This window comes from Salvelinus sp. IW2-2015, linkage group LG15 (assembly GCF_002910315.2).
Source record: "Salvelinus sp. IW2-2015 linkage group LG15, ASM291031v2, whole genome shotgun sequence".
Classification (NCBI taxonomy): Eukaryota; Metazoa; Chordata; class Actinopteri; order Salmoniformes; family Salmonidae; genus Salvelinus; species Salvelinus sp. IW2-2015.
In genome coordinates, this window is record NC_036855.1 from 63,878,162 (window position 1) to 63,898,530 (window position 20,369).

General features: G+C 42.2%; 1 protein-coding gene across 1 annotated transcript in view; it reads left to right on the plus strand.

Annotated features, from left to right (window-relative positions):
* The window catches only part of LOC111974947 (growth arrest-specific protein 2), a 23,257-nt gene continuing 2,888 nt past the window's right edge, over nucleotides 1-20,369 (plus strand). Inside the window, exons 1-7 of the mRNA XM_024003042.2 lie at nucleotides 1-186; nucleotides 5,815-6,043; nucleotides 6,992-7,101; nucleotides 9,243-9,384; nucleotides 13,132-13,195; nucleotides 13,322-13,829; nucleotides 14,096-14,203. Of these exons, the coding sequence (XP_023858810.1) occupies nucleotides 5,833-6,043; nucleotides 6,992-7,101; nucleotides 9,243-9,384; nucleotides 13,132-13,195; nucleotides 13,322-13,829; nucleotides 14,096-14,203 (1,143 nt within the window). The 5' untranslated portion in view covers nucleotides 1-186; nucleotides 5,815-5,832. The remainder of the gene's footprint in view (nucleotides 187-5,814; nucleotides 6,044-6,991; nucleotides 7,102-9,242; nucleotides 9,385-13,131; nucleotides 13,196-13,321; nucleotides 13,830-14,095; nucleotides 14,204-20,369) is intronic.

Sequence of the window (20,369 nt, forward strand, 5' to 3'; positions counted from 1 at the left end):
GCTTTCACAAGGCGCACAGGGGTGTTTCATTGAGAAGTGGAGGTAGCCTACGTTCTTATTGGACATTTTCCATTTAGCGGACCTGAGAAGATAACCTGTAAGTGATGTTTGGTCCTGCACACACAGTCTGTTTGTTGATTTTTACTGGAGGAATTTATTGAACAGTTTTACTTACTCATTGACACTGTAAGTATTTCCTTTATAAAGTATTATTCCTATGCAGAAAGTTGATTAAGATATTATGAATATTTAATAATGAAGGTCATTGATGAGGATGGTGATGGCTGTACATGATTAATAAATAGCCTGTGTTTTTTTGTTTACTTTGACCACTATCTCCAGTAATTGTATTTTCTACTACTCCCCGCTAGGCCTACTAGAAAAAACAGTTGTTGACTTTGTGACTTGTGATCTAAAAAGTGAAGCTATAGATCAAATGTATGTATTTTACAAAATGCACTAGTTTTGAAATATCAGTGAAATAATGACGATTTCAAGCTGTAGCATTCATTTTATGTGATACATCCTAAGTATAGATGGTAAACGACAGCTGCATTGCCAAACCTTAATATTAATTTTGAACCTGAAGATATATAAAAATATATAATACATTTTTATATATCAAAAAATATAATACATTATTTGAACTTAATAAGTATGGATGTGCTTAAAATTGTACTCACTGAACAGCTTGTGCTGTGGTCACTGTTTATTTTATAAATGTCTCCTTAGAACCATCCATGCTAAAAATCCTATTTTTTCTGTTTGATTTTAGTGGCATAGTAAAAAAAGAATGTCCAGTGGAATTCTAGAGTAAAGCCCCATTGTTCAAGGTGTATAAACAGCAATGGGCAATTGACCTTACAATCCTATATGCTGGTCTGGAGTTTATTTAGTCTGGAACCAGTTGAGACAGAGCCATGTACCGGGCCTGGAGCCCAGCAAGATGTAGCCTACCTACCCTCCAACCAACCCTTTGAATATCTGTGTTCAGAAGGATCGCATTACCCCAGTTCAGCTGTTTCGATCTGAGACTCGATACTTAGGGACACCAGATCTCTGTTCAAATGCTGTTTCAGAATGGTGTAGCTTCCAGCAATGCTGTTGGACATCAAATTGAAATTGCCCATCTTTTTCTTCTCTGAATTGTTCATTCATTCATATTTAGATCAGGGGAAGTCTCTGAAAGCATCTATAGATACGTGTTCATAGTTGCCACAGAAAGCCTGGTGGTCAATTAGCCTGGTGGTCAATTAGTTCCACTTGACAGTAGTAAAGGGGCTCTAAGTACGTACCACAACACAGTGACACACACTGCTGTTGGCAATTGACTTTGTGTCAGGACAAGCCGTTGTCAGTTTGAGGTCTTTTCTACTCAAACTCTTGAAACTTGAAAGGAGGTACTATAATTTCAAGATGAAAACATTCTCTCAGCCTGTTGAAAGGACACTTGTTTACCGGTGCCAGATGTGAGACAGCATCAGAGCCGTCAGACCCATCCCCATGACAGAGCCCAGGTTAGGGTTAGCTAGGGCAAAGAGAACCAGACCATCAATCAGTCTTGTCAATTTCAATTTGAATGGCCCGCTTTTGCATTACAGGAACATACTACACATATTCTTAAGTTTGATATTACCAGAAGAATTCTAATGTTTCCCCCCTGATGGGTAGTTTGCTGCCCTGTGAGGTTGTTCCCTGCCATTAAGACACAGTCAATGAATAAGCATCACAGTAACAGGCTCCAAAATGTCACTGAAGGAAATCTTGCTAATAGGATTTTAGGTAGGGCTAGATAAATGARGTAGTGGAGACCTACATAATATCAATGCAGGTATGGGCTTGTGTGCGTCTGTGTATACTTGTGTACTGTATGGTTGCATGTTTTGGTGTCTGTGTACGTGTGCAGGTGTGTGTGGGTGTACATGTAGTTTCGGCCATGAGAATAAAGACCCCTTGTGTCTAAAAGGTAGGTCAGGGACCTTTGCCCTCTTTCCGCAGCCCTGGATTGTGCTGTAGTGGAGGTGTGAATGTGGCACCTGTGTGTTCTGTTAGAGCGTGAGGCTCCCAGGCCCGAGCCGGTCAGCCTGAAAAACAGCCACGTACATGGCAGACAGGCCTCCGTCTACTCACCTACGCCTGCATGGTGCATTTACAAAGCCACCCTACTACAGTCACTACGACGAACATAGAGGGACCGTGAGTCTACAAGGTCATCAATCTGATCTGTCCATGGTTGAGGGCTTTGTTGGTACATTGACCTACTACTGTTGCTGTAGGTTGTGTGCTTGCTGAGCCATCTACCTGCTTCCACTAGCAAATGGACTACATAGGTAGTAGCAGCCATTCCTCCCCCTTCCWACCTGTCTGGATTCCACACAGCTCCCAGGTCTCCTAGGTGTCTCCCTTAACCTGGGGCTTGTGTTGCGCAAACTATGTAGGCCTTCCTGCCCACCTGAAAAAATACTACAGCATACTGTGGTATAAATACTGTAGTATTTACTGTAGTGTTTTGGCATACTTTCCTGTAGTATTTGTCGTAGTGTATGTGGTGGTATTTACAGTTAACTATAGTACAGTACATTGAAAGTATTCAGACCCCTTGACYTTTTCCACATTTTGTTACGTTACATCCTAAAATTTATTAAATAGTTTCCCCCCCTCGTTAATCTACACACAATACTGAATAATGACAAACCAAAAATAGTTTTTTAGAAATATTTGCAAATAATATCACATTTGCGTAAGTATTCAGACCCTTTACTCAGTACTTTGTTGAAGCACCTTTGGCAGCGATTACAGCCTGTATTTAGGGAGTTTCTCCCATTCTTCTCTGTAGATCCTCTCAAGCTCTATCAGGTTGGATGGGGAGCCAAGCTGCACACATTTCATCAAGGATCACTCTGTACTTTGCTCCAATTATCTTTCCCTCGATCCTGACTAGTCTTCCAGTCCYTGCCACTGAAAAACATCCCCACAGCATTATGCCGCCACCACCATGCTTCACCTTAGGGATGGTGCCAGGTTTTCTCCAGATGTGAAGCTTGGCATTCAGGCCAAAGAGTCTTGGTTTCATCAGACCAGAGAATCTTGTTTCCCATGGACTGAAAGTCCTTTAGGTGCCTTTTGGCAAACTCCAAGCAGGCTGTCATGTGCCTTTTACTGAGGAGTGGCTTCCGTCTGGCCACTCTACCAATAAAGGCCTGATTGTTGGAGTGCTGCAGAGATGGTTGTCGTTATGGAATGTTCTCCCTTCTCCACAGAGGAACTCTGGAGCTCTTTCAGAGTGACCATCGAGTTCTTAGTCACCTCCCTGACCAAGGCCCTTCTCCCCCGATTGCTCAGTTTGGCTGGGCGGCCAGCTCTAGAAAGAGTCTTGGTGGTTCCAAACTACTTCCATTTAAGAAGGATGGAGGCCACAGTGTTCCCTCGGACCTTCAATGCTGCAGACATTTTTTGGCACCCTTCCCCAGATCTGTGCGTCAACACAATCGTGTCTCGAAAGCTCTACGGACAATTCCTTCGAACTCATGGCTTGGTTTTTGCTCTGACATGCACTGTCAACTTTGACACCTTATGTAGACAGTTGTATGCCTTTACAAATCATGTCCAATAAATTTAGTTTACCACAGGTGGTCTCCAATCAAGTTGTAGAAACATCTGAAGGATGATCAATTGAAACAGGATGCACCTGAGCTCAATTTCGAGTCTCATAGCAAAGGGTCTGAATAATTAGTAAATACGTTTTTTTAAATTTATGTATAGAGAACTGTTTTTGCTTTGTCATTATGGAGTATTGTGTGTAGATTGATGTGGGGAAAAATGATTTAATACATTTTATAATAAGGCTGTAACTTAACAAACTGTGGAAAAAGTCAAGGGGTCTGAATAATTTCCGAATGCACTGCATAAATACTGCAGTAAAAGAGAACTGTAATATAGACTATAGTAATTACTGTAGTGTTTTTGCGGATTGAAGTGTACTGTAGTATTTACTGTAGTGTTTTTGGGGACTGTAGTACGGTATACTGTAGTATTTACTGTAGTGTTTTTGCGGACTGTAGGATACTGTAGTATTTACTGTAGTGTTTTTGCAGACATTACCGTAGTATTTACTATAGTGTGTTTGTTTTATTATCTTTGACATCGAAGTGGAGGCTTTCTCCTTTTAGGGAACCTACTGGAGAAATACTGAACGGATAGTTCAGCGCTTCTGCTCTTTTCTAAAACTTGTAGGAAATACAGTATATGGTCTATACTTTTCATGTATGTTTCTCAATTATGGGTGGCACAAATTGTGATATAGGGAAGGGAATGGGCAGAGTATATGCAAATTAAATACTGTAGTATTTACTATAGTATTCTATAGTATACTACAAAATTCTATAGTAAGTACTACACATGATTGAGGGATACTACAGTGTGTAATATAGTATACTACAGTTAATTATAGAATTCTATAGTAAACCTAGTATTTTTTCATGTGTGTGCCTATGTGACAACAATCAATATTTGAAGACAATAGGACATTACCTTTAAATGATACTGTTTGACATGTGTATCCTATCAACAAATGCTATTTTCAATACAGTTAGAGTGGTGGATTCTGTGGGGGTTACATCCCTGTCAGCAGTCAGTTTGTTTAACCTTCCAATAGTCTGTGACTTTAAACAGAATTCACATTTTCTTGGCAATTGAAATGAACGGCACATCTGATGTTAAGATGTACATACCACAGAATCTTGGCATCTTATGGTAACACTCTACTCTAGTGTTTGTTGAAGTTGACCAGTATATTTTCTTCGGTCTTTCACTGCAACCCCGGTGCATGTGTTGTTTTCTTACCCCTGCAGATTAACTGTGGGGATTACGGGAAGCCAAAGCATGTCTCTGCATGGGGTTGGCCTTTATGATGAATACTTGTCTGGAAAGAGGCATAGAATAGTGCCAGGGGATTCGCTCTTGGCTTTAGATGTTTGTCTATTAAATCCTTCCCTGACATCAGTTACACAAACAGTTATGACAAAAGGTTGGTGCATGTGTGTTCATGTTTGTGTGAAGATTTGTGTGTATGTGGGCTCTGTGTGTGATCTATTGTGTCAGTACATGTATTTTGTATGTTTGTGAATACATGGTCCATAGTGTTTGTGTATGTGTTGATTGTGTGGGTTAGTATGTTGTCTGTATGTGTATCATCCATGCTTTTGGTTTCCACACTGAAGACTATTACAAGTTTTACCTGTGCCAAAACCTTCTCCTGTCCGGACCTCCACCAACTCCAAACCTTTCCGCTCATGTGGGAGTCTGGTGGACAGTCCTCCTACTGTGCTCTGTTGATGACTCTCATAGGCCCCCCCCGTCCTGGCCCACTCTTGGCTCCTGTCTCAGCTGTCTGCCCCTGTCCTGGCCCCTGCTCTGGGAGGATGGTGTGGAGTGCTCCTAGGCCTGGTTAGGGTCAATGAGAGTTCCACACCATTCGATTTACTGTCAAATGAACTAAAGGCTAGAGCTTGTTTGAGTTGGGTTGAACTCTTGCTGTAGTAGGCTATTAAAACTTTAAACAGAATGGATATCCTGACGTATACAACTAGAAATGTACAGAAAATATTGAAACACCAGAGGCTGACAGACAGGTCGACACCCCTCTGACAAAGAGCTGATTTACAGATAGAAATGTCGCATCACAAATAAGCTCTCCAACTCCCTCCTTTGATGTGACATATTCAAATGTTGCAAATCTAGAAAAGTGACAATACAAAATATTTTAAATATGAATGAAATACAACATTAACAGCTTCTTTTCCTCCTGTCCTGCAGGCAAAAGAGGAGGGAACCATGAACATTCCGGTGGAAACAGAGGACGACAAATACAGTCCAATACATCTCACTGGGCTCGGAATATGTTGCCCCCTCAGTCCCAAACAGCACCACGATGGGCCTGGTCTGGAGAGCCCACAGCAGTACACCGAATGGCTCCCCAGCCGCCACGAGGCCAGCCTGCTGCCCATGAGAGAGGACCTGGCTCTCTGGCTCAACATGTTTCTGGGTAGGGTGAACTTCACCTGGTTTTTATGTTGTTACAAAGCACCTGCAACAAACCTGTAACCATCTTGGGGTTTGGGGCTTTTAAAACACTTTTAACAAGGAATGTGTCTAAACTATGACTAAGATAATGTGATGCATTGGTTTCGCTAGATTCTTGTGCAACAGAGGTCTATTTTTGTAGTTTCTGAACATCAATACAAATGTCACCCAATGACAAACAGGTTTTGCGAGGACATGAAATTGGATCATACTTTTTATATTGGATAATGGGGACCTTGCTATTGGTTGGTGTTCTTAACTGGAAAGGCACACATGAACCTAAATCCTTGAAATACCCCTGCATGTCTGGTCACTGAAAGGAACCCTGTTAAGATTCTAGGGGAACAATATTGTTGGAAGGAAGTCAGGAAGGGCCTGAACATGTCACAGCCTGTGTGTGTCTGGGTCGGGAAGATGACTAGATAATATCCATCACTCACACATAGGGATCAACTTGCAACAATGCAAGCCATGCATAAGTATTTTCTAGGTCTACAACCAGGAAGCTTGCATGAGAATGATGTCGTTAATAATAAGGTCCCATTAACAAGGCAAATGCTTCAGTTTAATATGGCATAATAAAAATACATTACTCCAGATCAACACCCTTATCATTATTCACAAATAATGCCGGAGCAGTATAGTACATCTGTGTCATCGCAGTGAGTCGTAACCTCAGGACAAAAACACCTGTGTAATGACATATAACGCCCTACATGATCAGTATGTAGCCACTATATATTCACTTATCATGTACAGCTGATTTTTTTGAAACAGGGTTTAAGTAAATAAAACATTATCATTAGATGTAAAGCACACAGTGATATAAGACAACTATTTGATATGAAATGGGCTCCCCTTTCTGTGGCCTGTTTAGCATGGTATTGGTGACTGACATTTTTCACCACAGACTCTGGGGTTACGGCTGACAGCCTGATGGACAGGCTGGATAATGGGGTTCTGCTGTGCCAGCTGGCCGAGGAGCTACAGGAGAGGATGATCCAAGGCAGCAATGGCAAGGTAACATAGAAACATTCATGACCATAGACAGCATACATTACATGATCACAATTAAGAATATCGATCTTTCATCAACTTACTTATGCCATACAGAGGTCTATATTTCAGTGGCTCAGTCTTTTTAATTTTTTAATTTCACCTTTATTTAACCAGGTAGGCTAGTTGAGAACAAGTTCTCATTTTCAACTGCGACCTGGCCAAGATAAAGCAAAGCAGTTCGACATACAACAACACAGAGTTACACATGGAATAAACAAACATACAATCAATAATACAGTAGGAAAATCTATATACAGCATGTACAAATGAGGTAGGATAAGAGAGGTAAGGCAATAAATAGGCCATGGTGGCGAAGTAATTACAATATAGCAAATAAACACTGGAATGGTAGTCTAAAGATACGATCTGCAATTGAGCCGTCTCTGGTGTACGTTTGGTGTATTTTTTTTTATGTTGAAACCTAGCCTTCACTTGAAAGTAGACAATAAAGGACAGAATGTTTCACTGAGAGTCTGGTTTTGAAGTCACCATCTGTGGTTCTCCTCACCCCTTCTCAGAGTGCTGCTGCTGCTGATACTGACTGAGAACTGCATAATGCCACGCTTCATTGTCATTCTTGAATTGTGTTTACTAGTAACTGTTTCCTAAATTTATACAAAAATAACTCAATATTGTTTATAATCTTACACAGAATCTGCCCAAGTGCTGGTTGTTGGAGTTACTTTCTATGGTTCACATCTTGACTAGACATTTGGAGGGAATTTAATTAAAGGCCCAGTGCTGTCAAAATTATGTTTAACTGTTTTTTGTTTTTAAAATATTTTTCAACAGCTGATAAAACTATCACTGTAAAAAAGTGAAAACATTTGATTAGTGTTATTTCCTGATAGTTGCTGGTTGAAAATACAATCTACACAGGACCTTGTAATCAGCAGGTTTTGTATGGTTGACATCACCAGGCGGTTAATTAGTTAAAGGCCCAATGCAGTTAAAAACGTGATTTTCTTGTGTTTATATATATATATATTTCCACACTATGAGATTGGAATAATACTGTGAAATTGTGAAAATTATGATAATGCCATTTTAGTGTAAGAGCTGTTTGAAAAGACCGCCTGAAATTCCAGCCTGTTTTGGTGGGATGGAGTTTTGGCCTGCCTGGTATCATCACCAGGCGGAATATTAGTTAATAGAGCAATAACAAACAGAGTTCCAAACCTCTCTGGCATTAACAGTTCGTTTTCAGTTTGCCCCTCCCCATTCAGACCACTCCCAGACAGTCCTAGCAAAATTCTTGCTTGAGAAATGTTTTGTTTTACTAAAAAGCTATTTCTGCTTCTTTTGGAAACTGTTTATGGAAACTATTACAGTAAGGAACTTAATTGTTATCCAGAAATGATTTGATATTGATCTAAAAATGGCTGCATTGGGCCTTTAAGAAAATAATTGATGCTAAGAGGATAATGTAGTGGGAGTGACCCCAAATTAGCTGTTATTAATAATTATAATGCACTAATTATACCATGTTATACACTGAGTATAAAAAAACATTAAGAACAGCTGCTCTTTCCATGACATAGACAGACCAGGTGAATCCAGGTGAAAGCTATGATCCCTTATTAATGTCACTTATTAAATCCACTTCAATCAGTGTAGATGAAGGGGAGGAGACAGGATAAAGAAGGATTTTTAAACCTTGAAACAACTGAGACATGGATTGTGTATATGTGCCATTCAGAGAGTGAATGGGAAAGACAAAACATGTAAGTGCCTTTGAACAGGGTATGGTAGTAGGTGCCAGGCGCACCGGTTTGTGTCAAGAACTGCAACGCTGCTGGGTTTTTCATGCTCAACAGTTTCATGTGTCTATCAAGAATGGTCCACCAGCCTAAGGATATCCAGACAACTTTACACAACTGTGGGAAACATTGGAGACAACATGGGCCAGCATCCCTGTGGAACGCTTATGACACATTGTAGAGTTTATGTCCTGACAAATCCAGGCTGTTCTGAGTGCAAAGGGGGGTGTGCAACTCAAAAGTAGGAGGGTGTTCTTAATGTTTGTATGGTATACTCCGTGTATTGAGCTGAATTAGAGTATTGACACTGACTTGGGGATTGTCCCTGTGTATTTTCCCCAGCCCTTCGTCCGCAGGGTGATTCATTGGCGAGCTGATGCTACTTCTGGCTCTTTCTTTGCTCGGGACAACGCTGCCAACTTCCTCTACTGGTGTCGGAAGATTGGTGTGGATGAGACTTACCTGTTTGAGTCTGAAGGTTTGGGTGAGTGCCTACTTGTTTGTCTATTTCCGTCTGGCACTGACAGGACACATATCTGTCCTTAAACAGCCAATGTCCATCAAGTTGTCTGTCTAAGAGAGAATCTGTAAATCTCTGTCAGAGTCAACCAGATTAACTCATGAACACTGAAATGGTGTGGCTAATTGGCAACAGACCCTACAGTTAGATCATTAACACACTTCTGCCGATTCTAATCTGTTGTAAATCTGTGCTCAGGATGTGCAACGTCCAGAGACTTAGCAGAGATCTTATTGAGAAACAGTCCTCATACACGTCACAAGATGTCTGCTTTTAAAATGTTCCCGACCCCCATCCCATCTCTAATCTCATCCATATACTGTATATACAATTGAAGTTTACGTACACCTTAGCCAAATACATTTAAACTGAGTTTTCACAATTCCTGACATTTAATCCTTGTAAAAATTCCCAGTCTTAGGTCARTTAGGATCACAACTTTATTTTAAGAATGTGAAATGTCAGAATAATAGTAGAGAGAATTATTTATTTCAGCTTTTATTTCCCTCATTACATTCCCAGTGGGTCAGAAGTTTACATACATTGAATTAGCATTTGGTAGCATTGCCTTTAAAATGTTTAACTTGGGTCAAACATTTCGGGTAGCCTTCCACAAGCTTCCCACAATAAGTTGGGTGAATTTTGGCCCATTCCTCCTGACAGAGCTGGTGTAACTGAGTCAGGTTTGTAGGCCACCTTGCTCACACACGCTTTTTCAGTTCTGCCCACAAATTTTGTATAGGATGAGGTCAGGGCTTGTAATGGCCACTCCAATACCTTGACTTTGTTGTCCTTAAGCCATTTTGCCACAACTTTGGAAGTATGCTTGGGGTCATTTGCGACCAAGCTTTAACTTCCTGACTGATGTCTTGAGATGTTGCTTCAGTATATCCACATAACTTTCCTGCCTCATGATGCCATCTATTTTGTGAAGGGCACCAGTCCCTCCTGCAGCAAAGCACCCCCACAACATGATGCTTCCATCCCCGTGCTTCACGGTTGGGATGGTGTTCTTCGGGCTTGCAAGCCTCCCCCTTTTTCCTCCAAACATAATGATGGTCATTATGGCCAAACAGTTCTATTTTTGTTTCGTCAGACCAGAGGACATTGCTCCAAAAAGTGCGATCTTTGACCCCATGTGCAGTTGCAAACCGTTGTCTGGATTTTTTATGGCGGTTTTGGAGCAGTGGCTTCTTCCTTGCTGAGCGGCCTTTCAGGTTATGTAGATATAGGACTCGTTTTACTGTGGATATAGATACTTTTGTACCTATTTCCTCCAGCATCTTCACAAGGTCCTTTGCGGTTGTTCTGGGATTGATTTGCACTTTTCGCACCAAAGTACGTTCATCTCTAGGAGACAGAACGCTTCTCCTTCCTGAGCAGTATGACGGCTGTGTGGTCCCATGGTGTTTTTGCTTGCGTACTATTGTTTGTACATATGAACGTGGTACCTTCAGGCGTTTGGAAATTGCTTCCAAGGATCAACCAGACTTGTGGAGGTCTACAATTATTTTTCTGAGGTCTTGGCTGATTTCTTTTGATTTTCCCATGATGTCAAGCAAAGAGGCACTGAGTTTGAAGGTAGGCCTTGAAATGCATCCACAGGTACACCTCCAATTGACTCAGGCTAATTGACATCATTTATCAGAAGCTTCTAAAGCCATGACATCTTTTTCTGGACGTTTCCAAGCTGTTAAAAGGCACAGTCAACTTAGTGTATGGTAACTTCTGACCCACTGGAATTGTGAGAGTGAAATAATCTGTCTGGAAACAATTGTTGGAAACATTACTTGTGTCAAGCACAAAGTAGATGTCCTAACCGACTTGTCAAAACTATAGTTGGTTAACAAGAAATTTGTGGAGTGGTTGAAAAACGTGTTTTAATGACTCCAACCTCAGTGTATGTAAACTTCTGACTTCAACTGTATATATACTCTATCATACCCTCTCATCAGACCATGAGAGGCCTCTGGCAGTAGTCTCTGGTTTCTTTCTTGTGCCTGTCCTGGATTAGTAGCCTGTCCCCTGTAGAATGACTGTGCTGTTTCCCGTTCAGTCCTCTTCTCTGTTCTGTAGAAGCATGGCCCCACTGGGAAAACACTCCAGTGTCACCTGTCTTTGTCCTCCACTGACTCCCTAGCTTTTATCTGTGACTGTCACTATGAGTACGCCAGCCATGCTTCCTCACTAGCTGTAGAGGATTTAGCGAGTRGATGAGATGGTTTAAAGGGAATGAAAGAGACAGATGTTTAGGTGGAGCTGGAAAGCAGGTCAGCTCACAGTGCTACCTGACTCTGTACCTTGAAAATAGGGACGTCATATTTTCTTCTGTGACTTGGATTGTCTTGTCTTAGGATCATGTATCACCCATTCACCTCTGTTTCTGTTTGATGCCTTCAGTACTGAGGAACATGGGAGACTAGTTATAGCATGTTGACCACATTTAGTGATATTAACTGTGTGTGCAGTATACCTATTCCACCTGGGCATGTTCCTGCATGGGCATGCATGACACTGAGAGTGTTAATGTGTAGGTTTAACTACCATACGCGTCAGTTTGCCCCCTCTTCTGACTAAACTGGCATGTTGGTGAATTTTCTCTCAGAATGATAGGACATGTACATGATGACTACTGTATTTTTCAATATTTATGTTTGACACAAGAATTTTAAAGTCATTCATACTGTATATTTTCATACGTACATAATTGCTTAAATTGTTGTACTTCAATGTACAACTACATGTAAGTGTATACTGTGTATTTGTGGAATTATGTCTGCTCTACTCTATTCCTGCTTTCTCTCCTCCCGCTTCCCTGCTGCATCCTTGGTGTAGGGATGGATTTACAGAATAGAGCAATGACAAGGAACTTCATTGCCAATTTCAAAGATCAAAGGTTACCTATGGACACATTCGGGAGGTGTGTCCAATGTGTCTCACATTTGAACTATAATACCATAACTTTTCCCAATTGTTTGTGTTTTGGTGGCGTTTTATTTTCATGTTATGCTACTGAGAGAAGTTAATTTCACTACACAGTATAWCCATGATTCCTTTCTCCCCAAAACAAAACCACACCTTCTGTCCCTGTGAAATGAAATGACATGTTTAGAACAAGATATGTTTTGATAAGTATTTTAATCACTTTGGAGAGCCTAACTTTGAAGACTACGGATGATTACAGGCATTGAGCGTGCTGTGTTTAGCCTGCATGCCCACGTTTTCTTTACACACGTGTCTGGTGCCTACAGGGATTTGAGTTCAGCTTAAAAGATAGCTGGGCGCTGGAGAAAGGCATAACCCCTCCTGAGTCCTCACTGACATTCACCCGTATTCAAAATGCTGCTTTTGTTTTMATTTTCCTCACAGATAATGTCCTGTTTTATCTTTGCAAGCATCTCTTTTGGCAGCTGAATGATACTCATTGTTAATGGGTAGCATGTGTGTGTGGTTCTTGAAATATTAACACATTGGTTTGATCTTTATTCAATTTTGTCTGTGTGAATCCTCATATTCAAATAGCTTGGTGCAGGATGAAGGTTGTCTTTGTGTGTCCTGACATTCTGACAGTCTGTGTGGTTTGTCATGGACGTTCATGTAAATACACATTTAGCTGCTGTTCATGTCGTCAGGCTTTATACATAAAGATAATACATGAATATGACAGTATTTGTTTAGCCATGACATGTGTTGTGTGTGCTTTATGGTCAGTGCTCCACAAACAGCCTCGGGAGGTGTGTCTCTGTCTTATGGAGCTGGGAAGGATTGCAGCCAGGTGAGTTGTCATGACTCTGTGTACATCATTCACTCAGAGACTTGCACAACTGCGCTTTTCCCAGTTCATGGAATCTTTCTTTACCAACCGTCTAACAGTCGTGGTGTCTCACTGACTCACTCTCAGCTATGGTGTGGAGCCCCCAGGGTTGGTGAAGCTGGAGAGAGAGATAGAGAGGGAGGAGGCAGGGGCTCTCACCCCATCGTCACCTCTGGCCTTCCCCTCACCCACAACTCTTCCCTTAATCTTACCGCTGCTCCGTGCTCCTACACCCCCTGCTTCTGTAACCGCACCTCCCAGTCCAAGCCCACCCCCTTCCCAAGCCCCAGTAGACCCTACACCTCCAACTTCCATCTCATCCTCGTCAACCACCACTAGTACAACTTCCACTCAAACCTCACCTGTTACCACTGTCACAACCTCCACCCAGACCCCTCCGACAACTCCAACCACAGATACTATCTCAGCCCTGAGCCTTACAGAGACCCCTGTCTCCCCATCTCCACATCCTCCGCCACTGCCGTCACCTCCATCCCAACCCTCACCCTCTCCCTCACCTAAGCCCAAGGCGCGTCGTCCAAGCAAAGCATCTGCTAAGAAGACGCCAAGCACATGCGACATGTTGGATGACATTGTAAGTACCTCCTCTCAAATAGGCCTAAAGTAACCATGAATTACCCATCAATATAATGAGAAATACAGTAGCTAATCAGTGTCATCTTGCCCCACTGACTGTATCRTAGGAAAGATCTTAAGTATTGACCTAGTCTAGCAAACCAGACTTCCTCTCCAATTGTTTAGCAAACATTCTTAGAGGTGATAATGCTGGTAGGTATAGCCTACGGGTAGGACGAGGTTATGTCTTTGAGTGCTTTATCTGAGAGATGTTTTGTGTTTCAGGTGAGAAACATTATCGAGGACCCGCCATGCAGCTGCCCCACTAAGTTCCCTGTGGAGAAGCATCCTAAAGGACGCTACCGTGTCGGGGAGAAGGTCCTCTACGTACGAGTATGTCAAAACCCCTTCCTTCACCCTAATTATAAGGAGTTAATAAACCTCAGGCAGTTGCGTGAAACCATGGAAGTAGATTATATTTATATTGTTCTATACAGCAGTGAGTGACATCATTTATAGGACATACTGTATGGACATAAAACATTAATTTAAATCAACAACCACATGAGGAAATATAAGGAATTTAATTTGTTGGTATTGACTTAATACCAACATATTACATTCTTTGCATTTCCTTATGTGGTTGTTTTTTAATCAAGTGATATTTAAGAATGTTGATTGACATATATTGAACAATGAGAGCATGTTTGCTGCACTAAGCTGCAATAAGTGGGAATCTGTAGAGAAGGACTTGTTCCAGGCAAAGCCCCATGGGATACAGGGTTGCTTGGCAACAGTAGACTGAGTTCTAATGGGAAAAAAGTATTATTAAAACATGCCCAGGTTTGTATTTTTTTATTTATTTATTTATTTATTTAACCAGGTAGGCTAGTTGAGAACAAGTTCTCATTTGCACTGCGACCTGGCCAAGATAAAGCATAGCAGTGTGAACAGACAACAACACAGAGTTACACATGGAGTAAACAATAAACAAGTCAATAACATGGTAGAAAAAAAGAGAATCTATATACAATGTGTGCAAAAGGCATGAGGAGGTAGGCAATAAATCGAATAATTACAATTTAGCAGATTAACACTGGAGTGATAAATCATCAGATGATCATGTGCAAGTAGAGATACTGGTGTGCAAAGAGCAGAAAAGTAAATAAATAAAAACAGTATGGGGGTGAGGTAGGTAAATTGGTGGGGCTATATACCGATGGACTATGTACCGCGCAGCGATCGGTTAGCTGCTCAGATGGCAGATGTTTAAAGTTGTTGAGGGAGATAAAAGTCTCCAACTTCAGAGATTTTTGCAATTCGTTCCAGTCGCAGGCAGCAGAGAACTGGAAGGAAAGGCGGCTAAATGAGGTTTGTGCTTTAGGGATGATCAGTGAGATACACCTGCGGAGCGGTGCTACGGGTGGGTGTAGCCATCGTGACCAGTGAACTGAGATAAGGCGCCACTTTACCTAGCATAGCCTTGTAGATGACCTGGAGCCAGTGGGTCTGACGACGAACATGTAGCGAGGGCCAGCCGACTAGGGCATACAGGTCGCAGTGGTGGGTCGTATAAGGTGCTTTAGTAACAAAACGGATGGCACTGTGATAAACTGCATCCAGTTTGCTGAGTAGAGTATTGGAAGCTATTTTGTAGATGACATCGCCGAAGTCGAGGATCGGTAGAATAGTCAGTTTTACTAGGGTAAGTTTGGCGGCGTGAGTGAAGGAGGCTTTGTTGCGAAATAGAAAGCCGACTCTAGATTTATTTTGGATTGGAGATGTTTGATATGAGCCTGGAAGGAGAGTTTGCAGTCTAGCCAGACACCTAGGTACTTATAGATGTCCACATATTCTAGGTCGGAACCGTCCAGGGTGGGGATGCTAGTCGGGCGTGCGGGTGCAGGCAGCGAACGGTTGAAAAGCATGCATTTGGTTTTACTAGCGTTTAAGAGCAGTTGGAGGCCACGGAAGGAGTGTTGTATGGCATTGAAGCTCGTTTGGAGGTTAGATAGCACAGTGTCCAAGGAAGGGCCAGAAGTATACAGAATGGTGTCGTCTGCGTAGAGGTGGATCAGGGAATCGCCCGCAGCAAGAGCAACATCATTGATATATACAGAGAAAAGAGTCGGCCCGAGAATTGAACCTGTGGTACCCCATAGAGACTGCCAGAGGACCGGCAACATGCCCTCCGATTTGACACACTGAACTCTGTCTGCAAAGTAGTTGGTGAACCAGGCAAGGCAGTCATTAGAAAAACCGAGGCTACTGAGTCTGCCGATAAGAATATGGTGATTGACAGAGTCGAAAGCCTTGGCCAGGTCGATGAAGACGGCTGCACAGTACTGTCTTTTATCGATGGCGGTTATGATATTGTTTAGTACCTTGAGCGTGGCTGAGGTGCACCCGTGACCGGCTCGGAAACCGGATTGCACAGCGGAGAAGGTACGGTGGGATTCGAGATGGTCAGTGATCTGTTTGTTGACTTGGCTTTCAAGACCTTAGATAGTCAGGCCAGGATGGATAAGGTCTGTAACAGTTTGGGTCCAGGGTGTCTCCCCCTTGAAGAGGGGGATGACCGCGGCAGCTTTCCAATCCTTGGGGATCTCGGATGATACGAAGGAGAGGTTGAACAGGCTGGTAATGGGGGTGCGACAATGGCGGCAGACAGTTTCAGAAATAGGGGGTCCAGATTGTCAAGCCCAGCTGATTTGTATGGGTCCAGGTTTTGCAGCTCTTTCAGACATCTGCTATCTGGATTTGGGTAAAGGAGAAGCTGGGGAGGCTTGGCGAGTAGCAGCGGGGGGGCGGAGCTGTTGGCCAAGGTTGGAGTCGCCAGGAGGAAGGCATGGCCAGCCGTTGAGAAATGCTTGTTGAGTTTTCGATTATCACAGATTTATCGGTGGTGACCGTGTTACCTAGCCTCAGTGCAGTGGGCAGCTGGGAGGAGGTGCTCTTGTCTCCATGGACTTTACAGTATCCCAGAATTTTTTGAGTTAGAGCTACAGGATGCAAATTTCTGCTTGAAAAAGCTGGCCTTTGCTTTCCTGACTGACTGCGTGTATTGTTCCTGACTTCCCTAACAGTTGCATATGCGGGGACTCTTCGATGCTATTGCAGTTCGCCACAGGATGTTTTTGTGCTGGTCGAGGGCAGTCAGGTCTGGAGTGAACCAAGGGCTATATCTGTTCTTAGTTCTGCATTTTTTGAACGGAGCATGCTTGTCTAAGATGGTGAGGAAGTAACTTTTAAAGAATGACCAGGCATCCTCAACTGACGGGATGAGGTCAATATCCTTCCAGGGTACCGGGCCAGGTCGTTAGAAAGGCCTGCTTGCAGAAGTGTTTTTAGGGAGCGTTTGACGTGATGAGGGGTGGTCGTTTGACCGCGGACCCGTTTACGGATTTAGGGTTGTACCTGGTGGGTTCCTTGATGATTTGTGTGAGATTGAGGGCATCTAGCTTAGATTGTAGGACTGCCGGGGTGTTAAGCATATCCCAGTTTAGGTCACCTAACAGAACAAACTCTGAAGCTAGATGGGGRGCGATCAATTCACAGATGGTGTCCAGGGCACAGCTGGGAGCTGAGGGGGGTCGGTAGCAGGCGGCAACAGTGAGAGACTTATAAATTTCTGGAATTTCTGGTATTACTTGACTTGTCCTAATATGTATTGAATGTCTTACGAATAAGTTATTGTATATTATTTTGTTAAACAAAAAGTGAAATCTTAGCTATAATGTAAAATTAACATTTATACTTGATTGAGTAAAATGTGTATTTTGCCTTTAGTTGCTCCATGTCTAATATATTCTGAAATCGACTATTCAATTCCATAGTTAATTTATCAACAATTGGATGGGGTCACACTCTATGGGTTCAACAAACCAGAAATGCATCAATTGCATCAATTGCACTTCCTCAGTGGAAGCTTTCCTTATATGGCCTTGACTGACACTGTAGCATCATCTGTCTGCTGTCCACACTGAGCTGACAGACCAAATCGTATGTTGTTTCTCATCTTTTGGGGACAATTGGTCACCAACAGAAGACCGTTTTAATGCTCAGTTAATGTTATTGAAATCCATTGGCTTAGAATGTGTTACTCAATAACAGTATGTGATTTAGCTGTCTTTGTCAGTAAACTGACACGCTGAGTTACAACTGCACTCCTATTTTTCTTCCCTGAGCAACCAACAGATGCCTTATTTTTACTGCCCATTTAGATATAATGGCTGCCTTAGACTCACTGAACACCTGTTTCTCAGTAATAGTCAAATGTCTAACATGGGAAAACATGCCCTTACGCCACATCAAAGAAAATGGAGGTCATAAAAATGGATAGCCAAGGGATGTTGTTGGTTTATGGGCAAGTTCAGTGAGGCTGTATGTTTAGGACGAACATTTACAAAATGGAGAAATATGCGTACCCTGACGGTTTCATGGTCACGGTATTGTATTTTTCCTTTCTTTCATCCTTCAGTGTTTCTCGGCAACCAAGGTCATATGACTGGGGTTTGGTTGCATGTGAACCGCTTGTCTGTTGAAGCTCTGTAATTTTCCTGATATTCCAGATGCCCTCCCCTAAACACACTTTGGCATATTTTAGTCTTCTGTGGTTTCCTGAGAATAACTGCTAATTACAGATTTAAWTACAGCAGCATGGACTTGTGCCAGGCTACGTTACCTTTTTCACTTTAGATTGTCTGTGTGCCCAACATCTCCATCTTAACTGTTATTACTGTACAGCAGAGGTATTCAGCCGTGGGTCTGCAGCACATGTACCGCAAGGGGTCTGCAAAAAGATATATATTTAAAGTGGTTTAATTTAATTGTATCATTTCAACATTTTTAAGAATATTGCTAGCAACAACAGAATGAGTACAATGTGAATAACAGAAAATATTATTATTGTCATCCACACCAGAAAATAGGATGTATTTTCTTTCTAATGTCGCCTAAGGTATGACGGGGGTCTTTGGGTTGTCGGTTGCCTAGGAGGAGGTTCCTGGGCAAGAAAAGGTTGAAGACCCCTGCTGTACAGCACTACCTGCAGGATACACAGTCCTTTCTCTCAATCACTAAAAAACACACTTCTCTTCTCTGTATGAATAGAGCACTACAGTCCACTCCCCTGTAAAGATGTTACCTGTGAATGTGTGAAGTGATGCCCATTAACCAGGCCCTGATAACCCCTGTATGTCTGTCTGTCTGTATGAGTCCTGTGATGTTTGCTTGGCTTTTTAAAGAGCAGAATCTATTGATTACTAAGACCAAGTCATTAGTGGTGTGATTTAATCAGACAGCTCATTGAAGCCTGGCCTGGTATGACACCCCCTCTCTCCACTGGAGATTTTTCAATCATTCTAGCCCTGGAGGGCTCCATGCAGCATTCTCAGCTGTTGAAGAAAGGAAGGCTTTTCTTCTCCAAGCCCAATTAAGCACCAGCCTTTATAGCAGGGATGGTAACTGTGTCTGGCACTGAAGAGAAGGGAGACATTAAAACCTCTCACAATATCATCTCACTTCCATTACTTCCTATTTCCATCAGAACACATAGGAGCTTTGTTTGGTTTGCTTTATATTTTAGCAGTGGTATGATACCTATAAAAAGAAGACATATCTCCATTTAAGCTATCATTAAAGTTATATGGGATTACCTAAAAGGAAAAAGCAGTTTCATTTAAGAATAAGTAGGAGACGGTGGTTAGGTTATATTAAAGTCCCTGCCCTTTTTACATGTGACAAGATCCTCCCATAGAGTGAAATACATGTGAATTTCTCCAATACAATTACTCCATCTCTCATGTAATGACCAATGCAATCACAATAATCTTTCCTCAGAAGGGAATGGTTAAAGCATGGCCCCTAGTGGATGATGGGTGAAGGCCTCTTCCTCCATTAGCGTTCTCATGAATCTTTCAACAACAAACGGGAGGAGAGAGAATCAATAGAGCTGCCAGGGAAGGAGGACACAGGGGAATCCAGCAGTCAGCTTATGGGCTGGAGTAAAGGCACACGTGTGGGGGGGCAGGGGCTGTTAGAATGAATCTGATTATATCGAAGAAGATGTCTGCCGCAGGGGGTTGTGTGCACAATTCCTGAGAAAGTCTACTTGCATAATTCCACTATGTGAATATTGAGTTTTGAGAGCCATAACAGTCATAACGTATTTTGACTAGTATTCTGAGTTGACTAGTGTTCTGTTACATACGCAATTAAATAAATACAGTAACCCAAATATATTTTCCTCATAGAGCTCTTGAAATGTAGTGCTGTAGGCTATAAAACAAATCCTTATAGCCTACAGTATTTTAGCCCACATTTGTATGGATAGCTCTAACCTAAGGTTGATGAATGGAAAAAACATATAGGTGTTTCCCTCCACTGCTCCTGCTCCCACTTCCTCCTTCTTACCCTTGTGTTCGTGTGTTATGTCAAACTTGACCCCGCTGTCAGCGATAACATTTTAATCTGCCTGTGGACAGCTGAGGCAGATCACGTCTCAGGGGCTTCTTTGGTTGGTAAATGGGACTACCAGGCATTGTCTGTGTGCATGTGG